A 23,444-nucleotide genomic window follows, 5' to 3' on the forward strand; every position below is an offset into this window, starting at 1 on the left:
AAAGTATTTTGATACAGTACCAGTTTCAGACAAACCTGAGCAGACTTCCAAAAATTTCAAGCACTTCAGGAACTGGTAGTTCCTTCTCATGTTGCAACAGACTGCCTTTAAAAAACATTGGTTTGCCGTGCTACTTGGAGAAAGGCCAATTGCGGTAGTTTTATTATTTTGCTACCGCAAAACCACAAACACAAGAGGCACTCACCACACACAGAGCTTTCCTCTTAAAATATGCACATTTTCACTGGTGTCCATAAACTGTGGTTCAAGCCACTGTGTATGCGGTCTGTTAAGCTGTCCGGTGTTTTCACTTCTTTAGGGAAGGGCCATTTGCAAACATCGTATTCCATACTTATATTATTAGTGCTTTCCTGGCATTCTGGAAAAAAGTCAGAAAAGCCATTCTGGCTGATGCTGAAATTCCATTGAAATCAAAGTAGTATGTGTGCTTGGCAGCAGGGGTCTGAGTCCTACCTACTGAGTAATGGAGGATTATTCTATAAGGACTGTCAGATAGAAAAAGGTCCACTCCTCACATTTCAGTTACCAGTAAAAAAGATTTTGAACCTAAATTAGCTTTAGTGTCTTAAAGTTTAAAAAAAAATTAAAAAAAATCCATTTCTTAAATCTCGGTGTCTGCACTTCAGTGTGTGGCCTAGTGGCCAAGATAGCTGTTTCAATGCAAGGGTCTCATGTCACTTGAGATGCCGTGGAGAGTCCAGGATGCCCAGTAGGATGGGCAGATTTGGCACAAAACCTGTGTCTTTCTGGTCCAGCAGGTGGAGGCTCAGAGCAATATCCTATGGTGTCTTAGATGGCAGTCGGTGCCTGTCTGTGGACACCTGAATTTAACGCTTGGTATCTAAGTTCCCAAAATTAACAGAAATACATTTCAGAGTGATCAAGCCCAAAAGAGCATTTACTTTCAGCTGAATTGCTCCATTCTGGCTGTATAGACTACACTAACATCCACTGAGACAGGGAACTTAGATGGTGGCACACAGGGGGTTATCTTTATATAGACCAGACCTCAAAGTGTCTCAATCCAGAAATTAATCCCTTTCAGTATCACTGCATATGTGACATCTAATTTACTATTAGTGAAATTTACCCACAGAAGGTGAAATTAGAATCAGAAGGGTAAATTTCAGGTTAAGAGGACAAAAAGGCAAACTTTAAAAATTCAAGCAAACATCTACATAAGAGCCAAGATTTCAGATCCTCTCCTCCCCTTCCATTTATCTGATAAAGCCCGCTCTTTTCCCTTCTTTCTCTGACAGACATTTCTTCCCAAGTGCAAAGTTGCCAATTATTAGAATTTGTCTGATCCTCAATTTTAAAATTATTTGGGGAACAAATGGTTTTCAGTATTTTCCCCACAGAATTTTGTTTCCTTTCAAATCAGTCACGTACTTTCACTCTTGTGTGTTTGAGCCAACAGGGCTTCTCTGTAATTCTTGTTGAAGAGGATCAGTTGGTTTGTTATTACTGTGTTTGTCATTTAGTCAGCCCCCCAAGGAGCCAAGCAATTTCCTGTAAAAGTGAAAACACAAAGTTTCTTTTTTAAGAATTATGTGATCTAATTAAAGGCACACTAACATCGTAGAAAGAAATTTCAGGCAGCAAGCTGGAGAGGATGGCATTACTGGATTTACTGTGGGTATGACACTGTTGATGTTGATAAGCAGTGGGCACGAGAGTAAAGGTTATTTCTAAAAAAAAAATGTTATTGTATTTGTTGTTGTGGAACTCTTAAGCTGCTAGGTTCTGTATATAAGAGAGCATGCCCCCTCTCATATCCCTGTTGTATCAACATGGGAAAGAAAATGAGTTGTAGAAAATACCAGGTATTTTCTACCAGAAAAATCTTTTTGTCACTCCGAAAATTCAGACTGGTTCTATCTGTATGGGGGGAAAAATTACACACATACCAGTGACGACTCCTCTTTAGGAGACAGGAGAGAAGCTGGGAAAAGAAGTTAGGAAAGAGAGACTGGAGGAAGAATTTAGAGGAGCAAAAAAGGCAAAAATATGTGATGCGTATGAAGAGATGAAAGCAGTTGCTGGGGGATGAGTGCATGTGGCAGTGGGTTTGTGATGAAGCATAAGAATGATAATGGATCTTAAAATTCAGTATGGAAGACTCTGAGAAGTGCTCGCTGCTCAGTGTGAGCAGATTTGTTTCACTCCTGCTTTTGCGTGGCATTTGGCCCAGTTTTTTAATCAGGTTCCTGAAATCTCACTGTTTGGAACTTGAGCCACAAGGAGGTTCTGGCATGGTTATTGAATGACCAAGGAAGGCTCCTGGCATTTATTGCTTAGGTCAGCAAAGGCTGCAGCTGTTGCATGGATCTGTGAATGAAGTCTTCCTGCAAGCAATCCAAACCTAGAAGACCTCTGAAGTTGGACAATGACTGGCAAAGAGATTTCAGGTGCTTTTACTCAGTGTCCCAACACAGATGTGGCTACAACTGGGCTTGGCTGCCTCCTGCCTCTCAGCTGAGAGATGGAGAGGACTAAGGTCCACAATGTCAGCAGAACCGCCCAGCCTCAGTTTAGGGCACAGGAAAGGTGTACTGATGTATGCAGAACAAATGTACTCTTTGACACGTTTTGCCTGGGGAAGCAGTGGGAATGCTTACAGCCCTGCTTCCCTAATTTTTCTGTTCCATAAGCAGTCCAGGTTAGTCTGTCTTTCCACACAGGCACTTGTCTTGCTTCATCGCTTCCAGGACCCAGCCTGTGCCATGCATCGCTGTTTCCTCTACCCATCCAGCTCACCTGTTCTTTTTAAAGTAATACTTCTGCTGTAAGCCTCCCCTCTGCATTTGTTTTTAGTGTCACTAGTGCAGTGACTTTGTAAGTGTCTGCCAGCCTTGCGTGCTCACTTGGTCACCTGTGGGACTGGCCAACGGTGTTAATCACATAGAAGGTCTTGGGATAAGCACGATCACAATGAAACCGGGTAGGAGGGAGAGCTACAATAATCCAGATGTGACTGTGTTCTCACTATGTGATATATTTACTGTCTTACTATCCCCACTCCAGCTTTCCTCTACCCCTGCCTGTCCCCAGTGTCCCTGGGTTGCTCTGGAGTCAGTGGGAAGCCTGATGAAGTGAGGGGAGGAAGCAAAGCCTCATTGTGCCATCTATGTAAGAGAGAAATTATAGATTAAATTTATTTTCTGTTGTAATAATTCAACAGCTCTGTGACAGAAACATGCTTCTTCACAGGGCAATGTGTTTCTTTTGCCAGCTGACCCTTGTAAATGTCTGTACACCAGTTGTGATCAGTTTTGTGCCTGTCACCTTTCTGCTACTGAAGTTGCGAAGAGTCTCAAGAATGGCCAATAAAATCAGCATCTGATTATTTTTTTTAGTTAATTTCATTATGAACTACGTGGGGCAGGATTTTCTTTGTTTTACAACAAGGTCAGATATCAGATAGGACAAAAATGTACTTCTGAGATAACCAATATGAGGAAACTGAAAAAGAAGAAAAACAGCTAAATGAATATGAATTACTTGGCCTATAGTATTCTATATTATATATTCTATGTTCTATATAATATATATTATTCTATATTCTACCCTGTTAATAGTACAGAATTCTAGTTGGGGTTCTAATCATGTAACTGAGCAACTGAATTGCTTTTTCCAGAATTTTATAGCTTATCTGTAAATTTAAGTTATAGTATAAAGGCTTCTGCACACAGAAGAAGCAGCCCTTCTGGAATATGTTGAACACTCTCCCACCCCTATCTTTTAACCGTAAGGATGCTTTAGGAATGAAGAAGCAAACACTGTATTTAATAAATACTGTTTTCCATGCACCTGCCAAAACAGAGAAGCAAAAACCATGGTAAATTAATAATCGAAACTGAAGCTGTATTTGCTGATGTTTCTAAAGGGGAAAATAAACAAACACACACATTTCAAAATTATGCGCTATCATCATTTTGTCTTTATAACTGTGAAACTTCATGGGGTTTTTTTAGCAGGAATTTCAGTGCATTCCAACTCACAGTTTAAATTCCTTTCCCTCTACATCTGCTTTACTATAAACATTTTTTTTTAAATACTAAATATACTTTAGATAGTTTAAATGCCTAGAAATGTCTAATGGTTTGAAGTTTCTCCATTCTAAATATTCCGGGTGACTTGCCTTTGAGATTAACTGTATTACAGGGGGAGGGATCACTGCATCTTTTGATGTCCTTTTAAGGACAGCTAGATTATTAGCCATTAGTGGGTGGCATATTGAACCTGCGTCAATGTGCACATCACAAATGAAGCTTATAACACGTCAGAACCATCACAGAAGTGTTAAGTATCAAGGAAGAAACTGTATTCCTGTGAAATCAATGGAAATTTTGCCAGGACTTCACTGGGGACCAGGATTGCCCCTAGTCTTCCTGGCTTCCTTCAAATACCCAGCATCTGCTTCGAGTTTCACAGCCACCCTTTTCTAAATGCATAGGTTATTAAACTGAGTGTTAAAGGTTCTCCTCTTTCTTTAGCAACCTCAAGGCATAATGTGTAAACCATAGGAGAGTACTTATCTTTGTTTCAGAGTCTTTTCATCTGATAGGTCAAATGGATAACAGGAGGCAATTAAATGGAATAGGTCTGCTTTCTGTGACAAGTCTGCAGTGACCTCAAGGCATGTAATGGCAGTAGTTCAACTGAAATCATCCATCCTCCAAAGTCAACACTGAAAAATGAAAAAATGCACTTTTAATGCCTGTTACTTTCCTGGTTATGCAGCTCAGAGCAGATTTCTATACATGACTGAGGAAAACGTACGGGACAGTAGGCTTTTTTTGACCAAAATTCTCTAGTCCCGGAGGTGCTCGAAAGTCTGCCTGAGAATCCACAAAAGCTTTTTAAGCATCTCCTGATGTGATGCAATCTTTGCAGCTGTTTAACACACCTTTTCAATCTACAAAGGCTGGAAAATTGCCCAGCTGTAAATACCAGTAGAGGACCAGGTTGTAGCAATGAAGCGTGCCCAGTCTGTTCCAGAAATAAGCTCTTTGTGCTCCAGCATCCCACACCAGTCAGGCAGATGGATGACCCCAGCACAGGATGCAATATGAAGTCTTCTCAGTGTTCTTCTAACACTGAGATACCCTGTCAGAGAGCAAGCCTGCAAGGCAGGCAGAGAGGACTTGTTGTCAGTCCTTCCTGAATATTGTGCTGCAGAAACTGCTGAGAAATGATGTGAGGTGACTGTCATTCTCCTTTTTCCTGTGTGAGAGAATTTAGGCTCCTCCTAGAGACAGATGACCACTATGTAAAAAAAAAAAGAAGTTCAGAAGTCTTCTACGAAGACGGAAATTTTCCTTTATACACTTTCAGGATTAATGGACTTTCATGATCTAAAGTGATGTTTTTCCTCTTAAAAAGAAAAGCAATTGGATGAAGATTCTGCAAGTACAAATGTGCCAAGCTTATAATGTCCTTTATGAAAGAAATTAACAATGTGCTGGGCTCAGGACAAAGCCCAGCACCTCAGTTGCGTTTCATCCGTCTCTGGCCTTGTGCTTCATTAAACAACTATTTGTCCTTTCTCCATGTTTGAAGTGTGTAAAATATAGCCTATTTGATCTATTGAGCCTATTCGAGTTAATATTTAAGTTAATATTTAAGAAACAAAACCATATCATAACCCTCCTTGTAAGAACAAAGGATAATATAAAAGGAAGGATAAAGAGAACACATTCTCGTTCATCATCTGTTTCCTCTTCATTCAACTGAGTGTTACTCAGTTCAGCTGGTAGGGTCTTCTGCTGAATTCACTACCTTTGCAGATCACCAGATGTTCCTGTTAACCTAAGCATTCCATTTACCACCAGTCCACGTGGCCGCAGTCGAGTCAACGCTGACCTGGCTTTGCTCCAGGAAGTCTTAATTTGTCCAAATGTACTTCTAGCTATCGGTAAACCTTTTGCTCAGCCACACGTTGTAACTCTTAAATCAGCTATTCTTTATTGCATATGGGTTGAATCTCATGTTACACTTCAGAACTCTGAGCCAAAGAAAAGTAAATAACTTGGGAGCCAGGGATGGGGGGAGAGGGAGCAAGAAGTCATAGCTGTGTAAAATACTTGAAAGGCCTCATTAGATGTCAGTGTAGCTGCTGCATTGGATATCAGTTGTTGTCAACTGATCTGTTTGACTCCGTGGTGCTTTGAGAGATTGCAGTTGACAGAACAATATCTACCACCAGTTCATGTGACAAAGAGGTGCTTAATTGTTTTGATCTAGAGGTGTTGACTTGCTTTGGTGGATCTTAGACCTCCCTTTCACATGTGCCCCCCAGCTGTTCCTGTGTCTCAGATCTATGTTTTACCCACTGCTGTGGTTAGAGGGCTAATGTGTGAATTCAGCTGAGAACTTGTAGTGGCTTCCTTACCCATCAAAATGGTATCATGGAGAACACTATAGCCAGAGGTAAAGTGGTGCTGTTTGTTGGTGTTTTCAATGGTACTATTTCAGAGACGTCAGCATAAGAAACATTCTTCAAGCCAGAATTTCTAGGAAGTGAAGCATTAAATTTTTTTTAAGTGAAAGCAGGTGTCCGGCCTTAGGTCCTTTGCTGTACACTGGATCATCACAAATGGTGGCAGCAAAAGCTACTTGAAACAGAGCAGCTGCTCCTCGGGAAAACCAGCAGTTTGTGTAGCCTTTCAATTACTGCATAGCCACTTTAAAAGGCAAAATATTATTTTCTAATTTACATCTTCTTTTTTTTCTTTTGATCTTTAGAGTCTGTTACTGAGAAATTACTGATATTAAGATCTGGATTTGTGAAAGAGGGGATGTAATCGGGATGTGACATTAAGCTGCTGAGACTCTTCCTAACTTGGTTTCCCAGGCTGCCTGACATACATCAACTGCTGAGCCTGCCTCACCTCTTCTATTATAAAATGTTGATGTTATTTATGTGCTTCAAAAGGACTAGTTAATTAACAACAGCTTGTAGAGTGATTTCAAGATGGAAAAACATGGCAATTACAGCAAACAGTAAAGGCACTGCAGGCTAATTTTCATTGATGATAATGTTGATTAACAAATTTACAGCTCTAATGAACAGCGTTACTGCTTTCGAGTGCAAGACCAGGTGAAGAGTTGCCATGAGAACTGATGCAGCTGAGTGTGCTGCAGTTCAGTGCTACTGACGTCTCTTTATTATTATGATAATTGAATTCATTGATTACCAGGAGTAGATCTACCAAAGTGATGGACTGTCGCTCCCTCATTAGCTCTGCCTGATGATACAAATGCTGTGTGTCATCTCAAAGGAGCGAGCACCTTGTGACAGGTTCACTCCCCTTTCTCCTTCTCCCAGCCACCTTGCTATGGGCTGTCTGCCAGGAGGATGCTAGCACAAAACCAACAGAGATGCGTAAGGCACCATACAAACAGGATGCTCTATAGCACGAGGAATAATTTACAAGCACTGCCCCTTTTTTAGTTCTCTATGTTAATCACCAACACCCTCAATTTGTTTAACCTTTTCTTCTTCAAGAGATGGCAGGTTTCCATTTTTTTCATGTTGAGGCATTTTGCAATGACTTAGGGCAATACTAAGGGTCTTCTACCCCGTGGTTTCAGAATTTCAGAACACTTCTATTTTTTGTCTGTCCCTAACTATTTTTTTTTTGTTATATCCAGCTCCAGTAAATGGTTCACTGGGTAGTGAGAAATAAATTGATGTCAAAGTAATCTTTTCTATTTTCCTAAACCAGCTAAAACACTCATTTAAGAGGGGTAGGTATAGGTACAAACCTGATCTCATTCTTTTCAAATTCTGTCTTCTGAGTTAATACTATATGGCTTGCTTGTTCCCTTAGCAACACAATTAAAATCATATTTTAAAAAGGAAAAGATGCTCTCCTTCTCTTGAGTAATGAGCTGAACACCTGTTCTCTGTTTCCGTGTTCTTATTTTCAGTGAAATAATTGATTTCTTTTAAATAAGGTAATTAGTTTTTGCGCATTCCTGTTTTCTCAACGTTATGCTTATTTTAACTAAAGCAATTGCTGAAAAATGCAGACCTTTGACATAATTTGGCTTACAGATGATCAGCTGAGAGGAGAAGATCTGTCATTCTTGTTATTTGCATGGTTCTGTTAGCGGTGTCACGTAGCTGCAGCCTAATGTAAAAGGTGTATATGTTGTAGGGAGCTTCTGGAAGCACACTTCTGCCTCCTTTCAGCTGTGTGCTGTAGGCACAAAGGTAGGACAAGCTGTCTCTCTCTCATCTGCCCCCCTAGGCAGCCTTGGCAAGGGGGTAGCTTGGATTGCTGTCATGGGATTAATTGGGTTTCGTGTGACTGTGATGCCACTCATGGTCAACAGATCAGTATCTTGCTGTTTGAAGATCTAGGCCATGAGATTTGAACTGCAGAGTCTGACATTGCTGGGCTGTTCCTGATGGATGTGTGACGTGCGACAGTACCAAGATACAGGGGAACAGGGCTTGGCTCCATAACTCCATAGACAGATGCAACAGCAGAGGTCTGTGTCTTGCCTTTTTACCAGCGTGAGGATAAATCAGAAAAAAGATTTCTGAAGCTATCTGTGCACTGTGGAGGGCCTTTATGTGTTTTAATGGTTTGAATTCTGGTTTTGCCTGAACACCAAAGATGTGTGATCAAACTTTACACTCTGGAAATTATTTGCAGCTGCAAGTAAGTACCTTAGTTTTGTTGCATCATCAGTGAAAAAACAGACCCCTTCAGAGAGCGGTTTAGAACTGTTATTTCTCTTAGTGCTCCAAGGACTGGTCTTTCTCTCTATTGCCTAAAGACAAAGCCTAAAAATACTATTTTGCCAATATAGGCACTTCAGTTAGGTAACTAAAGTGATACATAGGAGCAGTTGCAGTGAGACCATTGCAAATTGCCATGGTAGAGTGGCCATTGTCTCTTCACAGCTGGAAATTGCCATAGTGAAATGCTGCTGTGTCTTTACAGGGCAGAAATGGAAGAAAAAACATTGGATTTATCCTCCCTGGGCATATTCAGAAGAAAGTCTTCTATGTAAATGACTTAATGGGAGTTTACTGGCTTATTCCTGTTCTCATTGGGCAGCCAAGTAGGCAGAGAGTAGTCTGTTTTGTCTCTGTACCATCAGCAAACAGGTAGTCACTTAAAAAGTCCAAATCACTTAAAATGTGTAACACAACACAAAGATGCCAATGAGAGTATAATCTGAACATGAGCTGTTGTATTAATAAAAGTCTGGTTTTGATTAATAAAGCCTTTAATCCTGCTAAAGGGTGCATGTAAGGCAAAAGATCAGGTTCATTTTGATCCCAGTTTAGCTTGGAAGGCTGAACTGAGCTGATTTGATGAACAGCCGATAAACACAGACAATCACAATGTCATTTTAGCAGGATCTGAATATGAAAATGAATAGACTTTTTCTTGAAAGGCTGCTCACAGCTCATCACCAGAAATACAACTTTCATTTCATGCATCAAAGTGAAGAGAGCATGCATTAAAGGAGAAGCTATACAAATAAATTCATAACATTAGCACGATGCAGTGTGTCGTTAAAAAGATAAGTAATAAGGTTTGGGAATATAGTGAACAGCTTGACTTTTCCCTGACTATTACTTAAGAACTTGAAATGTGAGGTGTGTTAGAGTTAATGGAAACCACCCTACATGAAATAATGACATAACATAAGGGCTCTGTGCCTTTTTATCAGCACAGTAAAAGTAGAAAATACATGCCACCCATTGACTGATCTCACATCACAATATTTTGATTACTGTTAATAGTCACATGCCTCAGTAATCTTGAGGACTCTGATACATCAGTCCTACTCTCACTGCGTTTGGTGGCAGAACTAAGCCTCCCGTAGATTTCAGTAACTAGAAAATGTAGCCTTAGACCGTGAACCTCAAAACAAGGATATGTGGTTATTTACTGAGCTATGTGATTACTGTGGCAAAGTCCCTTGGTCCTTAGTCAAATAATTTTTTTAACCCCATTAATTGTAATCAGGGCTTTGTGAGGGACAAAGCTTTGGTATCCTGTATTTAGAAATAAAGGATTTCTGTTAAAAAGGGGGAAGGGGATGTTTTTTGTATGCAGCACTCATGCACTCACCTGTGAAGTGGGAGTTGCAGCTAAGCCTCTGAGCTTGCAGCTGGAAGGGGGTGCTTTGCGGGTGTAAAGCTCTCTGCTCGCAGACCCAAAAAGGGCTATAGTCTCAGCAGTTGTTAATTTACATTTTTGACATGCTGGCAGCTCTTCTCTCCCTATTATGTTTTGCACATTTTATCCTTAACAGCAGGAGTCGACTGCTGCTTTCAACGCTCCTCTGACTTTTCCTTCTTATCCCTTTGGTACTTTTTCAGACCTGCAGCTCCCAGTCGTCACCCCGGAGTGCTCTGGGCTGTCAAGGGCCGGCGCCACAAGCAACGTGTCCCAGGGGGGTGACAGGACTGACAAGACACGTGCTGCCCGTCTGCGGCACTGGTGGAAGCAGAGCACCAGCACACAGCTGTAAGCTAACGACACCCCACCCTCAGACACTGCCAGTGCTTCATTCTGCTTTGTGCTGGGAGCCAGGGATGCAGAATGTAGCAAGAGAGGAGCATTTGGATGCATATCACCTCTTTTACTTGCATAGTGTTTATTTCTATACTAGCCAAGCTTGAATGTCTTGTGTGTGAACAGCTGAGTCTTTATGTTGACGCCTAAAAAGATAGATACAGACCCTCTGAATGTTTAGGTTTCAGAACAGCTGAGCTGTTTCCTGCTCCCATCCCTGCCTTGCACCTACCACAGCCACACACACATAAGTCCTTTGCACAGAGACCCTCCCTTAAGTGAAGAACTGAGAAGTACTTGAGAACTGACTGTCCAAGTGCTGCTTCCTGTGTTACAGCATCTCACAAATCTTATGCTCTGAGGACCTACCATTCTACAGGGGGGAGAAAAAGGTCTCTTTAAGATAGATATTATTAGACTCCCTTAACAGATAGCAAATTGAGGTCTAGAAAGGCCACATATTGCCAAAGATTACACAGAAATGGGGAGAAAGCTCTGTGTCTTTTACCCGTAATCAGTCTTGGAGACCCGTAATTTGTACAGTCATCTTCTCATTGCATTCACTGTGAGGTAGATTGATACTCTGAGATTTTAGCAGGCAGAATAATTACTACATTTGTGAATATACCCAAGTATAGCTCAGATTTCCTCAAGTAATGAACTTTTAAATAACAGATTTTTCCCTTAGGTTTGTTTTTTTCTGTCCTGTTTCTATGGCTGATTCTTTTTTTGTGGGGGCTGTGGGAGCTGTAAACCAGTATCTAGAGTGCCATGTCACTTCCTAGGCAAAGTTAGCTTTCATAATTCTTTTATGTTTAGCTGATTTATGATGGGTTATACCTAGGTATCATGGTCTTTCATAATGTTTGGAATTATATTTTATAGCTTTTATTAGGGAAAGCATGCAGTACCACATGTTTGTGTCCCTTTATTACCTTGAAAAAAATGCTAACAATAGTGCAGTCTTTCCATGGGGTTGGTTGGGGTTTTTTCTGAATTCACTACAAATCAGTGTTAAACTTAGATACCTTGACTATGCACTTCTGTTATTTAAACTGCTTGGATTTCTTTAACGTTTTTAGCTTCATGCTGAATGTCTTGTGTCTGCAACAATTACAATATTCCCACAATGTATTTATCCATACATACTTTCAACTATAACTCCCACCTAACATAGTTACTTTCTATGCATGGAAATTAAGATTTAAAAATACTGAAAGCAATACAAATACTTGACGTAAAGCTTTGTTCTAGCCTGCTTGGTTTCATTTACTGTGTTGCTTAACTCAGGAGAAAATAGGCTAATACCCTCTTTCTGCTAATTTCACTATTTCACTGTTTTCTTATATCTCAATTTCCTCATTTGCAAAAGCACTTCATTAATGCTATGTACTTTTATTACTTTCCAGGAATCAAGTATCATTTACATCAGCCCACAAGGACATCCTTAAAGCTCAAGACCTTTCTGTCATCATCAAAGCATATGTGCTTGTGACATCCTTAACACCTCTGCGGGCGTTCATTCATTCAACCGCCACTGTCTGGCATCCACCCAAGAAGAAGCACTTTTCTGTAAAGGTAAAATGTTTCATTTCCTAATTTTTCCATCTTTCAGGCGAAGTTCAGAAACAGAAAACCAGATAATGTCTTTCGTCTCTTTTACCCCTTCTTTATTTGCAGTTCCCAGCTGACAGTGAATATTTTCCTAATGTACAGCTTTCATTTCTCAGAAGGAGTGGGGTTTGCTTCATGAAGCAGGGAAGAGTTGCCCTGTGCAGTGGGGGTTATGAAGGACTCTGGGATTTGCTTGCCTCAGAAACCATTTTTATTGGTGACATTTGGCAGGAGCTGCAAGTTTGGAGTTTTTCTAAAGCACAGCAGTGGGGGTACTGTCATGCAGTAATGTTTTTTTGCCCGGATATTGACAGTGTTGTAAAAAAAGAAAGTAAATATTTAAAATGGTTTGTTTAGGTTTGCTTTTTAGGTGCAGTAAAACAGAATGGAAGAGGGTCAGAGTACTTCTAAATAAGGGGAAGGAAGTATACCATGTAGAGGGTGGGCCTCCAATGGTCTCAGTTTTATGAAGAAAGATGTTTCACATGTGCCTTCATAGGATTAACTCTGAACATTTCCAAGTGCTTGGAGAAACCCCGCTCTCTCGACATCAAGTTTGCTGAACAGTCCTATGGATTTCCAAACATCCCTTCCCAATCCTTTGTTCTTTCAGCAAGGAACTGTGCTTGCAACACAGCAGCTCTTCAAGAAGGAACTGCAGTTCTGTGGCTGCTCCATTCCTTTTTCCTTTTGAGGGAGTAAGTTGACAAAGTAGCAGTGATTTCTTGAGGCCACATAGATCAGCTCCTGGATGTAGTCCTCTTGGGGTAGGAGCAAGTCTTGGCTTGTCTGAATATTGCGGTGTCACTGTCAGGAGTCGTGATGATGCCAGCCATTTGGTATGTTCTACAATTTTAGCTCTCTCAAAGTTAAGTGGCTAGTCTAAGCTCATTATCTAATTCTAGTTATTGGAGAAACAGACACCTCTAGAGAACAAATCATCCCACCCAATTTAGACTCTAATTTTGGAATGAGATGAGTTTCCTGCTAAAAATGTCTGCTTCCTTCCACGGGCTATGACATTTTTAGAGAACATGCCAGATTCTAGATTGCCAAAATTAGGTGAGATTAACCTGTTTCTCTTTCTTTTCTCCTTTTTGAAGTTGTGGAAGCCCATGGAAATATATTATTTTGACATCTGTTTTCCTCTATTTACATTTAGGAAGGCTAATGGTCACTCGCTTTCAAATCTTGGGGTTCAGTTTTGGTTTATGTTTATTAAAATAGCACAATGTCCAGCATCTCTATTGCAGCGGAAGTAGGGACATACTTTAAAGGCTAGCAGTCATTTGTAATTGTGATATGGCTCTGTGAAATAATTCCCACTGAGGGAAGTCTTCTGAATAGGGTGCCAGCCACCATTTACAGAGTACTTTGGCAGCTGAAGAAGCAATAAAAGTGATAGATAGAAGCAGCAGCACATCTACAGTAGTTCCAATCTGGTTACTGCTGCTGTGGTGTTATATCTTCCACAGCTTTAGGCAGACTTGTCAGAATGGCAAGGAATAAACAAAAAATAGGCACCACAGAAAATACATTTGTAGTGATGTATAGATTGAAATGCAAATTAAAAAATAATGGCAAGTCTCTCAGCATAGACAGTGTGCCCTATAAAGAACGTGGGAGGAGTCAGGGAGTCTCCAGGAGAATTGAGACACTGGGAATTCATGGAATGGCTGGAGAGCAGTACTGGGAGAATCATAGAGAGGCTTTTGTGCTTGGTGCAGAGGCATCAGACAGAAGATCATCAGTCAGAAAACAATACTTGGGAGACTGAATTCAATCGTTGATATCCTTTGGGATGAGATTACATAAAGTTTCTTATAAAAATAATGAAAAACCTCATGAAGCTGTGGCTTGTTGCCAGTGGGACATACAGTGCCAGCAGAGTGGTCTCCTCTCCCAAAGTAGACAGTAGAACTACGCACATTTGTGCCAGCCAAGGAACCTGATCTAGAAAGCTCCTAAACTTTCCAGTTCTGCCATCTCTAGTGTGTAGTGTAGTACAGAAAACTGTTTGTTACATTGTGAAGCTCAACCTCTCAATGGTCAATAATGACAGAAAGGTTTTCTAAGACTTGTTCTTCTGCTGATTGACAGCATACCTGTGGGTGTCACTTGGGGAGTGAACGTACCTATAGAAGAGACTTTGGTTGGGAACAATTTCCTGGTGTTTGGTGTGTTTTTCCCCAGGAGCAGCTGACTGAATTATTATTTTTTTTAAATGAACAGATGAGAATAATTTTAATCTGCTGCATTGCGGTCATAGATATTCTGCTTTCAGTAATGTTGCACAATAATTTAGAGACCTCCTCAGTGTATATAGGCCTCTGGTCAGCAATTTTTCTCATACCAGTATAATTAAACTATTATTGATGACAATTGTGGTTAACTTGGTTACAACATTACTATCACAAAATCAGTATGTGGTTTAAAATTGGATCCCCTATGTACAGCAACTCTTTAAGGTTGCTAGAAGTAGCCAGAATGTGGTGTATAGGAAAGAGAGATTTTGAAGAAGACTAGAGATGGGGTACCAGATGATATCAAATGATTAAGAAAAAATGTGTAAAGAAAAAACAAAAGTTTCATGAATTTAATAATACTGCATTTCCCAGTGCTGCTTTGTTAGTAAACTATAATAAATGATTTTTACAGCTCAGATTTACTTATCCTAATCTTAGTGGCAAGGCTTCAGAATGACTCCTCAAATAAGCATTGGCCAAATGGCAGTTCAGGAAGAGTTCAAGTGTGTTTTGCTCACCAGCTGCGAGGTTTTCTCTGGATTATACGTATTTTAGTATCTCAGTTCAGAAAGAAAGGGAAGCTAAATCCTGTGCTGGCATGAGGATTTTGTGTAGTCAAGGAGTAACAAAAGTGTGACTACATTTGGGCCCCTGTTGGGAAGATGCAGGAAGTGCAGGGGAGAGAATGGCTTTCTGCCACACAAATGTTTTGATATGAGACTTGCGTAATAGCCTTATTTCCTTGAGGAAATTTGGAAACCCCTTATTTAGACCATCTGTGCTTTGAAAAATTAATAATAAAATAGAAGCTTTCTATTTTGCATATGGTACCAATTAAGGACGGGCCTCTGTCAATGTATGCAATAATTCCCTTTGTGTTAATTGACGTTATGCATGTGCATTTGGGTGGGAGGTTGTCCCCTGAATTATTTTCTGTTTTATAGAAACTGGTGTGCAGAACAGTCATTTATGATTCATTATCTCAAGATTTAACACACTGCAAAGTGCTTCCTTTGCCCTGCAATTATCTTTTCCCATCCTGGTCCCATTTCTTAATGAAGGGATACACTTTCATAGACTGTAGTTGTGCCACATCCCGTGTCACCTGCAAAGGGTCTTCTGTGCTGTCAGCATCTTCCCACGGCCCCCGCTCAGGCTCTCTTGCTTTGGCTCTTCCAAAGTAGACAGTCAGGTGCCTCCTGGATTTGAATATCTTGACTGCTGTTCTTGCATAACCCTCGGTACCCTCAGCTGAACCTCTGCTCCTGAGCGATTTTCCAGCTGTGCACTGAAGTAAACACAATGTACTGTAGCAGTTGGGGTGTAAGTCACCGTAACTCTGTATTAAGCATTTGGAAACTTGAGTAAAGAGAAATATTTTTTATACTTAGCACATATGCAAATAAAACTGGACCTTTACCTACCCAAGAAATACATCTTTTAATATGACACGGAGGTCTGGCTTAGAGCCGAACGCTGTGACAAACAGGTTACAGTACTGCCCTCAAGTGGCCAGTTTTGATACTGCATCAAGTGGTAGCCGCGGATGCTTAATGTGAGATAGAATGCAAACGTACACACAGATAAAGAGCAAAATGCTTGGAAACAGTAGAACGGCTCACAATTTTTTTTCCTTTTGTTTTATTTTTTTAATTACTTATTCTTGCCCTGTCAATTAGCAGGAGCAAATACAAAAGAAAATTACCATCAACTCATAATCAATTAGATTGCAGAGTTATTTGGGAATAAAATAAAATTTGTTCATTTGGTTCTGTAAGAATTTAGCATGTGCATTTCACTGTTCTTGCAAGTAGCCTGTATAGGGAATTAAATGCTGTAATGCTCCTCTTCCTGGGAGACTGAGCATAACATAAACACCATCTCTGTTTTCTGTCCTTACAGTATCTAGAGCCCTATAATTTCTCTTTTCACTGATATAAGAATGAAAGTCTGTCTGGACTGGGGGAGATCAAAGACATCTTAGTCTGGCATTCTGTTTCTGGCAACAACCAGGCAAGAAAGCACCATGAAACTGTGTAACAGGACAAGCATAAAGTGGTACTCATTCCTAGGCAGAATACAACTATTTCTGGTAACCTGCAAGGTTAGAAACACAAAAGTGGAAGTAAAATATATGTCTTTATGTTTAATAAGCTCCAGGGGACTGTTATGCCATGCAATTCTCTGTTAATACTCTCTGTGAATGCTTTTGGTCTCCCCAGCGTTTTGCAGCAATGAGACTCTACAGATTATTTATGTGTTACTTGAGAAAGAATATTTGTTTGCTTTAAAATTTCTACCTGATTACTTAATTTCATATCCCTAATTCTTGTCTTAAGAGAAAGAATGAGTAGTTCTTCCTTCTTTACCTTCTCCATGTCTATGCCAAACTGTCATGCAGTGCACAAATATTGTTAAAGTTCTTCTTGGAGTCCTCTTCTGCTTTTCACATTATGAACATCCCAGTTCAGCTAGTGAGAGCTTAGACTGATTATTCATTATAATGTGGTTATGTCATAAGTAAGTCTATGCACCGTTATCCAGGCCCTTGGCTCTCTGCTTTTCTCCTGGTCCCCAGATCCTCTTGCTCTGGGTATTCAATCTGGGCAGCTCTGTAAGCGTGCCCCTTTGTGACTCCCAACTTCCCTAGTCCTACCTACCATTATCCTAATTTTTCTTCTCATCTTTGCCTTTTTGCTTTCCAGCTTCCCTTAGTCAAGCTAATCGCCTTTTTCCTCTCACAGTGAGCTGCGAAATGTTACTGAATCACCTTTACTTTTCCGCTAGAAGTTGATGCAGCGTTGGGAAACTGTTCTTAGTTCAGTCTCAGTCAAAGGACATAATTTAGTAGTTGCTGAAGCTAGTAAGTGGCTTTTTGTCTTTGGGCTTAGTCTTAAGAGTAAAGATCTTTAGAGGAAAACTTTCTCAGATGGCCTTTTCTCCTCCATGTAAATAAGTTATAAAAGCTTTAAGGGATAAGATGGTTTTTTTTTGTCCTGAACTATTAAGTAAGATCTCTTTGAAAAAATCTTATGTAAAGAAAAACATATGCATAAGTGGGAAATTCACTGTATAAAATAGCTGAATAATACTGTGGTATCCTCCTTCATCAAAAGTCATGTTAGAGCTGCAGCCAAATGACACAACATAACAATAAATCAGGAGTTGAATAAACACACCTACCTAAAGCTAACACTGTAAACTTATGATAAATTACTGCACTGTTTTCTCTGTGATGTATTCTGGAACCATTTTTTTTATTATGGTTACATTTTTCTCCCATTACATGTCTTCCAACTTTTTCTATACGCTGTGATCAGTGAGAGGTCTGCCTGTACTAGCAGGCAATATAGGAAATAGCTTCATTGCAAAATATGTTTTTTCTGGCCTTCTATGTGGAATCAGTCTGTATTCTTCCAGACATCTTAGATTAATTTAGATACCTCCATATCTATAGTTAAAAAGCTTCTTGTTTGTGTGCAAAAGAGTATTTTTGTATCTATGAACAACTACTTACACCCAAAAGTATTTGGACATGGTGAAGAGATTTCATGAAATATAGATCCAGTAAGGAGAATGACTGTACAAAAATGAACTGAGAGTACACAGCCTACACAGAAAGTTATCAGAGATTGATTGAAATGATTCAAGTGAAAACATCCTTAGCTATTTTCAAGGAGAGGCAAATACCTTAAGTCTTTTGAGACCTTGAAGATCCAATTGATCAGAAAGAGTGCAACAGCTCCAATGCATGGCAGGACAAGCTAGAGAGGACACCCTTTCTTACTACAAAAAGGGTAATTTCTTGAAACCAAAGGTCATGCTTTCAGATATGACCCTGGTATTTTTATCTGCCATCTAGTTTTGAAGGCTGCAACTAGGAACCAGCGAGGTTCTTTCAAAATCTATTCACACAAATCCTGCAAAGTATGATGCACCAAATCCCAAAAATGTAAACCTCAAAATTGCAGTGAAATACTGAATGTCCCCAATGGCCTCTTATCTTCCATCTCCTTGCCTCTTGAGTAAGTTCAGAGCTCAGCTACACCTCCTAAGGTGAGACACCATTGCAGGAGAAAATTGATGAGTTCACATTGTTTAACCAAAATCAGGATAGAAGTGTCTAATTGTTGATTCGTAATTAACTGGCAAGCAGTAATAATAACTGGTTATAATAACATCAATTTCAGTAACAGAACATGTATACCATAGTAAAAGATGTTAATAAGCATTGCACATTTCTAAACATCCTTCTACAAATACCCTGTGAAGCTGTAGTCACACCCACCCACTCACCCACATTTACCCAGACCCTGCCCCACAGGCAGCTGGGGCTACAAACACAGCCTCCTTCTCCTGGAAAGCAGCTTTCCTTCTTGCATGAACCTCTGCTTGGAGAAGTGGGGGCTCCAGCTCCTGTGTGTGCCCGTTTCACATGTACCCATGTAGGAGCCATGCCCATCCTTACACCCTAGAATTCCCTGCAGTCTCTAGAGCTGCTGTGATGCAGCTGACTTCTGGCAGCGCCTGACCAGGTTTTGGCTGCTGCTGTTTCCACCCAAAAGCCTCTCCCCCCGCTGCAAATTTTCATGCTGCTTTTATGTTATTTCCCAAGCTCGCTCCTTCTTTGTTTCAAAAGTCACTTAGCAATTTCCTGGTTACTGTTTAACCTTGTTGTTGATCGCCTTCCTCTTTATCGTGGTAAGTCTGGGACAAACATCCTCCCAGAGTGTTCTGTATATTCCAGGCACACAGCTTTTGTTGTCCGTGGATGGGCCGTATGAACATTCCCACAGTATATCTCATACGTGTCTTAAGTGTCTCATTTAGGTTCCCTGTACAGTCACTGGAGGAACAGAGCAGTTTGAGATTGCAAATAGTGTCACTGCTTTGAGGTGGCTGCCTTAGGGTGGCATAAATCATGCTCTTCAAGTGTCTGCATTCTGCAGCGAGGAATAAAAGGAATCTAGACATTTAGCTCAGACAGAAACATGAGCCATGTAGTCTTGTAGGGTGGGATTCCTCTACAGATTTTGACTCCTGGGTGAATTGTCTTCATGTGAGTGGTGCCTCTGAACACCTGTTACAATCAACAGAAAGTTAATCAATGCAGTCAGTGAAGGCAGGTGTTTTAAGTTTGCATTTATTGCCATTCCTAAGGTTAGTTAAGGAAAATCTTTCTTGTTTGTCTCATCAGAAGGCAAGACTGTGCCAGGACTGAGCTAGAAGACAATCTCAGAAAGATCACTATGCTTCATTTTTATGCTCTTTCTCAGGGCAGGCCTCAGCTGACCATTGAGCTCGCTGCCCCAGGCTGCCCCAGCATCTCTCCTAAGAAATTCATTTGCAGAAAAATTGCCAGAGGAAAATCCTCTCAAGGGAATTTACTACAGTCACCATAACATCCAGCCCTGTGGGTACCACACTCTTCCACTCTTCTTCAGTGGCCATGGTTACGTACAGGAAGCTTGCAAATTCCTTTATCAATTAAATTGCATTTTTTTATTGTGTCAGGCCTTTAACTGATGGTTCAGTGTATTTTTGAGGAGCCAAAGGGATCCATGTCACTGAGATCATAAACTTTATTTTAATGACTGCAGATTTTAAAAAGTGGATGTCAAAGCAGGTTGAGAAAAAAATGCTGTAAAATTAATACTGAGTTAGCCGAATCTTTTTTTTTCCAGTGGCTTATCCTAAAGCAAAAGTAGTTATCAGTGAGAGAAAGGTCAATGAGTTAAAATTAATCTTAATAATATTTCTAGTTCAGTCTGTCTTTAGAGAAAATATGTGCTTGATCCATGGAATTTGACTGCATTTGCACGCTTCTGAGAGGCATTACATAAATATGTGGAATATACCTCCAACTGTATGCATCCAGAATGTAGATGAACGTCTTCAAGCTCCTGAGAAGTCTTGCAGTTCTGTATACAATGGTGTCATTGTACAAAATATAAGTGCATGTGCGTGTTAAGTTTTACAGCCTACTAAAATTTAATCCCTATTTCTCTGCTTAAAAATTTGCCAGCCAGAGGTCAGCTTTCTCCCAGACTAAATTCCTGTGATTGCCACCAGTTTTTCTCATTCTGTCCTCTTTTCACAATTCAATGCTGCTTTTAATCACGTTCAATCACTAATGAGATTGAATCTTGCTGGACACGTACTCTGTTTCCTCTGAAGGTGAGAGAACCAGCATCAGTAGTGATCATCTGAAGAAACCTTCAGCTCAGTGACTTTAATATTTTGCAGTTGAACACAAATATTTATATGTCTTTGTTGGGCACACTCAGAAGAACCTGCTGTTGCTGCAGGTTTTCACACTTTGTCACCCCTAATTCATACACTTTACGTTTTCCCTATCAGTTGCTGAGAATCCTATAGAATCTGTAGGAGTCAAACCTAACCTGAACTTTTTTAAATAGGATTTTTTTCATTAATTGGAATTTAACCTGAAGTATGTGTCTCTTGTCTCCGTTGGTCCCAAACCAGCCTGACTAAATATTTATTTTCAGTCATTGGCTTAAAATAAACATTGTCCCAAAACCTGATATCCCCTAATGAGAACCTGTTGAGTAATGTTTCTTTTCTAGTCTGGCTAAAGAGGGCTGTAACTAAGTGCAGCACCTTGGAGAAACCAGTTGTATTTTAACGCCTGTTGTGTTGGAAAGTTGGCTGTTATAGCCAACAGCATGCTCTGAGTGCAAATAGGGCAAATCAGCCTGTCTTTCATCAATTCTTACTAGAAATATATACATTATATATCCTTTGTGTTGGGGTGCTTAGGAATTGATTTACGGTGAGGAACAAATGAGCTAGTGGGGCTTCTTTGTCCCTCATTCCCTTCCTTCCAGTAATGCCATCTCTCCTTATAAAATTCTGCAACTCCTTATATTCCCTGTACAGCAAAATAACACAGCTTCTCACTTAGCCCCTTAATAAACACTGCAGATTTAGGAGATTAGAGAAAAGTTGCAAGCCAGTGTAGCAGGAATGTGAGTGAAGTACAGGATTTGGGAGAGATGCTGGAAATAGTTGCCAAAGTCAGCTTAAGAGCCACTGAGTAGTCCCACCTTGGTGAGATGAGTCTTCATTTTAAATTTTTTATTTCACATGAACAGTATAACTAACTGGTTTTGGCCTGAACAAGGAACTGAAATGGGACAATTTCACTCAGAGATAAATCTAAATCAGAACTGATTTGAAAAATGTGCAGCTTCTTGTTCTTAATCTTTGTACTGCTCTGCAGGAGAAACACAGCTTTAGTGATATTAGACCTTCGGAAACATGGACTCCCTTTTAGCCTGTCGTGGCAATGAAATGGGAGTGGGATCTGAGGATTTGCATAATTTCTTTCTACATAGCAGCTCTGGGGCTCTTTTGCCCTGGAGACTCATGGAATTGCAGTACACATGGAAAACTTTCTACAGCATAAAAATACAGAGTGATGTAATTCAAGATTTCAACATGATGCAAATATCCAAAGGGCAGAGTTGAGGCTATATGTGCAACCTTTGCTTTGCAGTTTCCTGGCAGTCCTGATTTGATCTTATAACTTTAGTCATATATACTGTTGTCATTTTTTTCCTACTGGCATTTTAAATATCTTTATCAAAAAGAGGAGAAAAAGTCCCAGGCATTTCAAACCTTCAGCCTAGACCTCTGCATGGGGGACATTTATTTTATTCAGTAAAGCCTGGAAATGGAACCACTTGTTAGAATAAAAGCAGAGGTGCTAAGAACAGGAAGACAGGCAGATCAACTTCCTACCCACCAGTTATTTACCAGCACAACCGAATGGAGTTACTGGAACTAAAGAGAGAAAAAAGCAAAAGGGGATCAGTGTTAGCTGCATACTCAAGTGTTTCCCACGGCTGGCGGTAGGCAATGATACAATATTTTTTGAAAAGGAAAGTGGAAAGTGCTTATTAGATTTAAAGGCAATATGCTGCATGAAGAAACGGAAAGTCATTCATTTATGCCAATGCAGACTAGCATGCTTCAAGTTCACATGGGGAGTCTACAACACTGTCTAGAAAATTCTGTGGACTAGAGTGCACAGAAGTATGTAGCAAGTTCTGCTGTCAGCACAGTGAATACTTCATAACACATCACTAGTAACTAGAAGTGTACCCCAAGGATTCCTACTGGGTCCATTCTGGTTCAACATCTTTGTCAAATGTCTGAATGATGTGACAGAGTGTAACCTTCTAATGACACAAAACTAGAAGTGGGGTTATGCTGCCATCCAGAGGGACTTCAACAGGCTGGAGAAATGGGCTGACAGGAAGCTCATGAAGTTCAACAAGGGAAAGCACAAAGTCCTGTACCTGGGAAGGAACAACCCCAGGCACTAGTACATGCTGGAGGTCAAATGGCGGAAAACAGCTTTGAAGAAAAGGACCTAGGAGTCCTGGTGGACACCAAGGTGACCATCAGCCAGCAGTCTGCCTTTGTGGCACACATGGAGTATTGTGTCTCTAGTGCAAGAGGAATGTGGAGGGAGTCCAGCAGAGGGCCACTTAGATCATTAAGGGACTCGAGAATTTCTTATATGAGGAAAGGCTGAGAGAGCTGGGACTGTTTATCCTAGAGAAGCTTCTCAGGGGCTCAGGGGGGTCTCATCAGTGTGTATGAATACCTGAAGCGAGTCTGTAAGGATGGCAAAGTCAGGCTCTTCTCAGTGGTGCCCAGTGACAGGACAAGGGGCCACAGGCACAACTGAAACACATCAGGTTCCTTTTGAACATCAGGAAACACTTTTTTACTTTGAGGGTGACTGAGCACTGGCACAAGTTACCCAGAGAGTTTGTGGAGTCTTATCCTTGGAGGTATTCAAAAGCTGGCTCTAGGTGACCCTGCTTGAATAGGAGGATGCAACAAGATGACCTTTAGAGGTCATCCAACCTCAATCATTCTGTGATTCTGTGATTCTGTGATCATGCTGTAGAGCCAAAATATCACATTAGACCTTGTTACAGATTTTTGCTAAAGGCCAGGCTTGGTTAACCCATCT

General features: G+C 40.4%; 1 protein-coding gene across 2 annotated transcripts in view; it reads left to right on the top strand.

Annotated features, from left to right (window-relative positions):
* Positions 1-23,444, top strand: part of CPED1 (cadherin-like and PC-esterase domain containing 1) — a 144,965-nt gene that overhangs the window by 36,330 nt on the left and 85,191 nt on the right. For both annotated transcript variants that reach the window (XM_014963915.1, XM_014963916.1), the window contains exons 6-7: positions 10,379-10,526; positions 11,984-12,152. In XM_014963915.1, coding sequence (XP_014819401.1) covers positions 10,379-10,526; positions 11,984-12,152 — 317 coding nt within the window. The remainder of the gene's footprint in view (positions 1-10,378; positions 10,527-11,983; positions 12,153-23,444) is intronic.

The sequence above is a fragment of the Calidris pugnax genome, unplaced genomic scaffold (assembly GCF_001431845.1).
Source record: "Calidris pugnax isolate Ruff unplaced genomic scaffold, ASM143184v1 scaffold44, whole genome shotgun sequence".
Taxonomy (NCBI): Eukaryota; Metazoa; Chordata; class Aves; order Charadriiformes; family Scolopacidae; genus Calidris; species Calidris pugnax.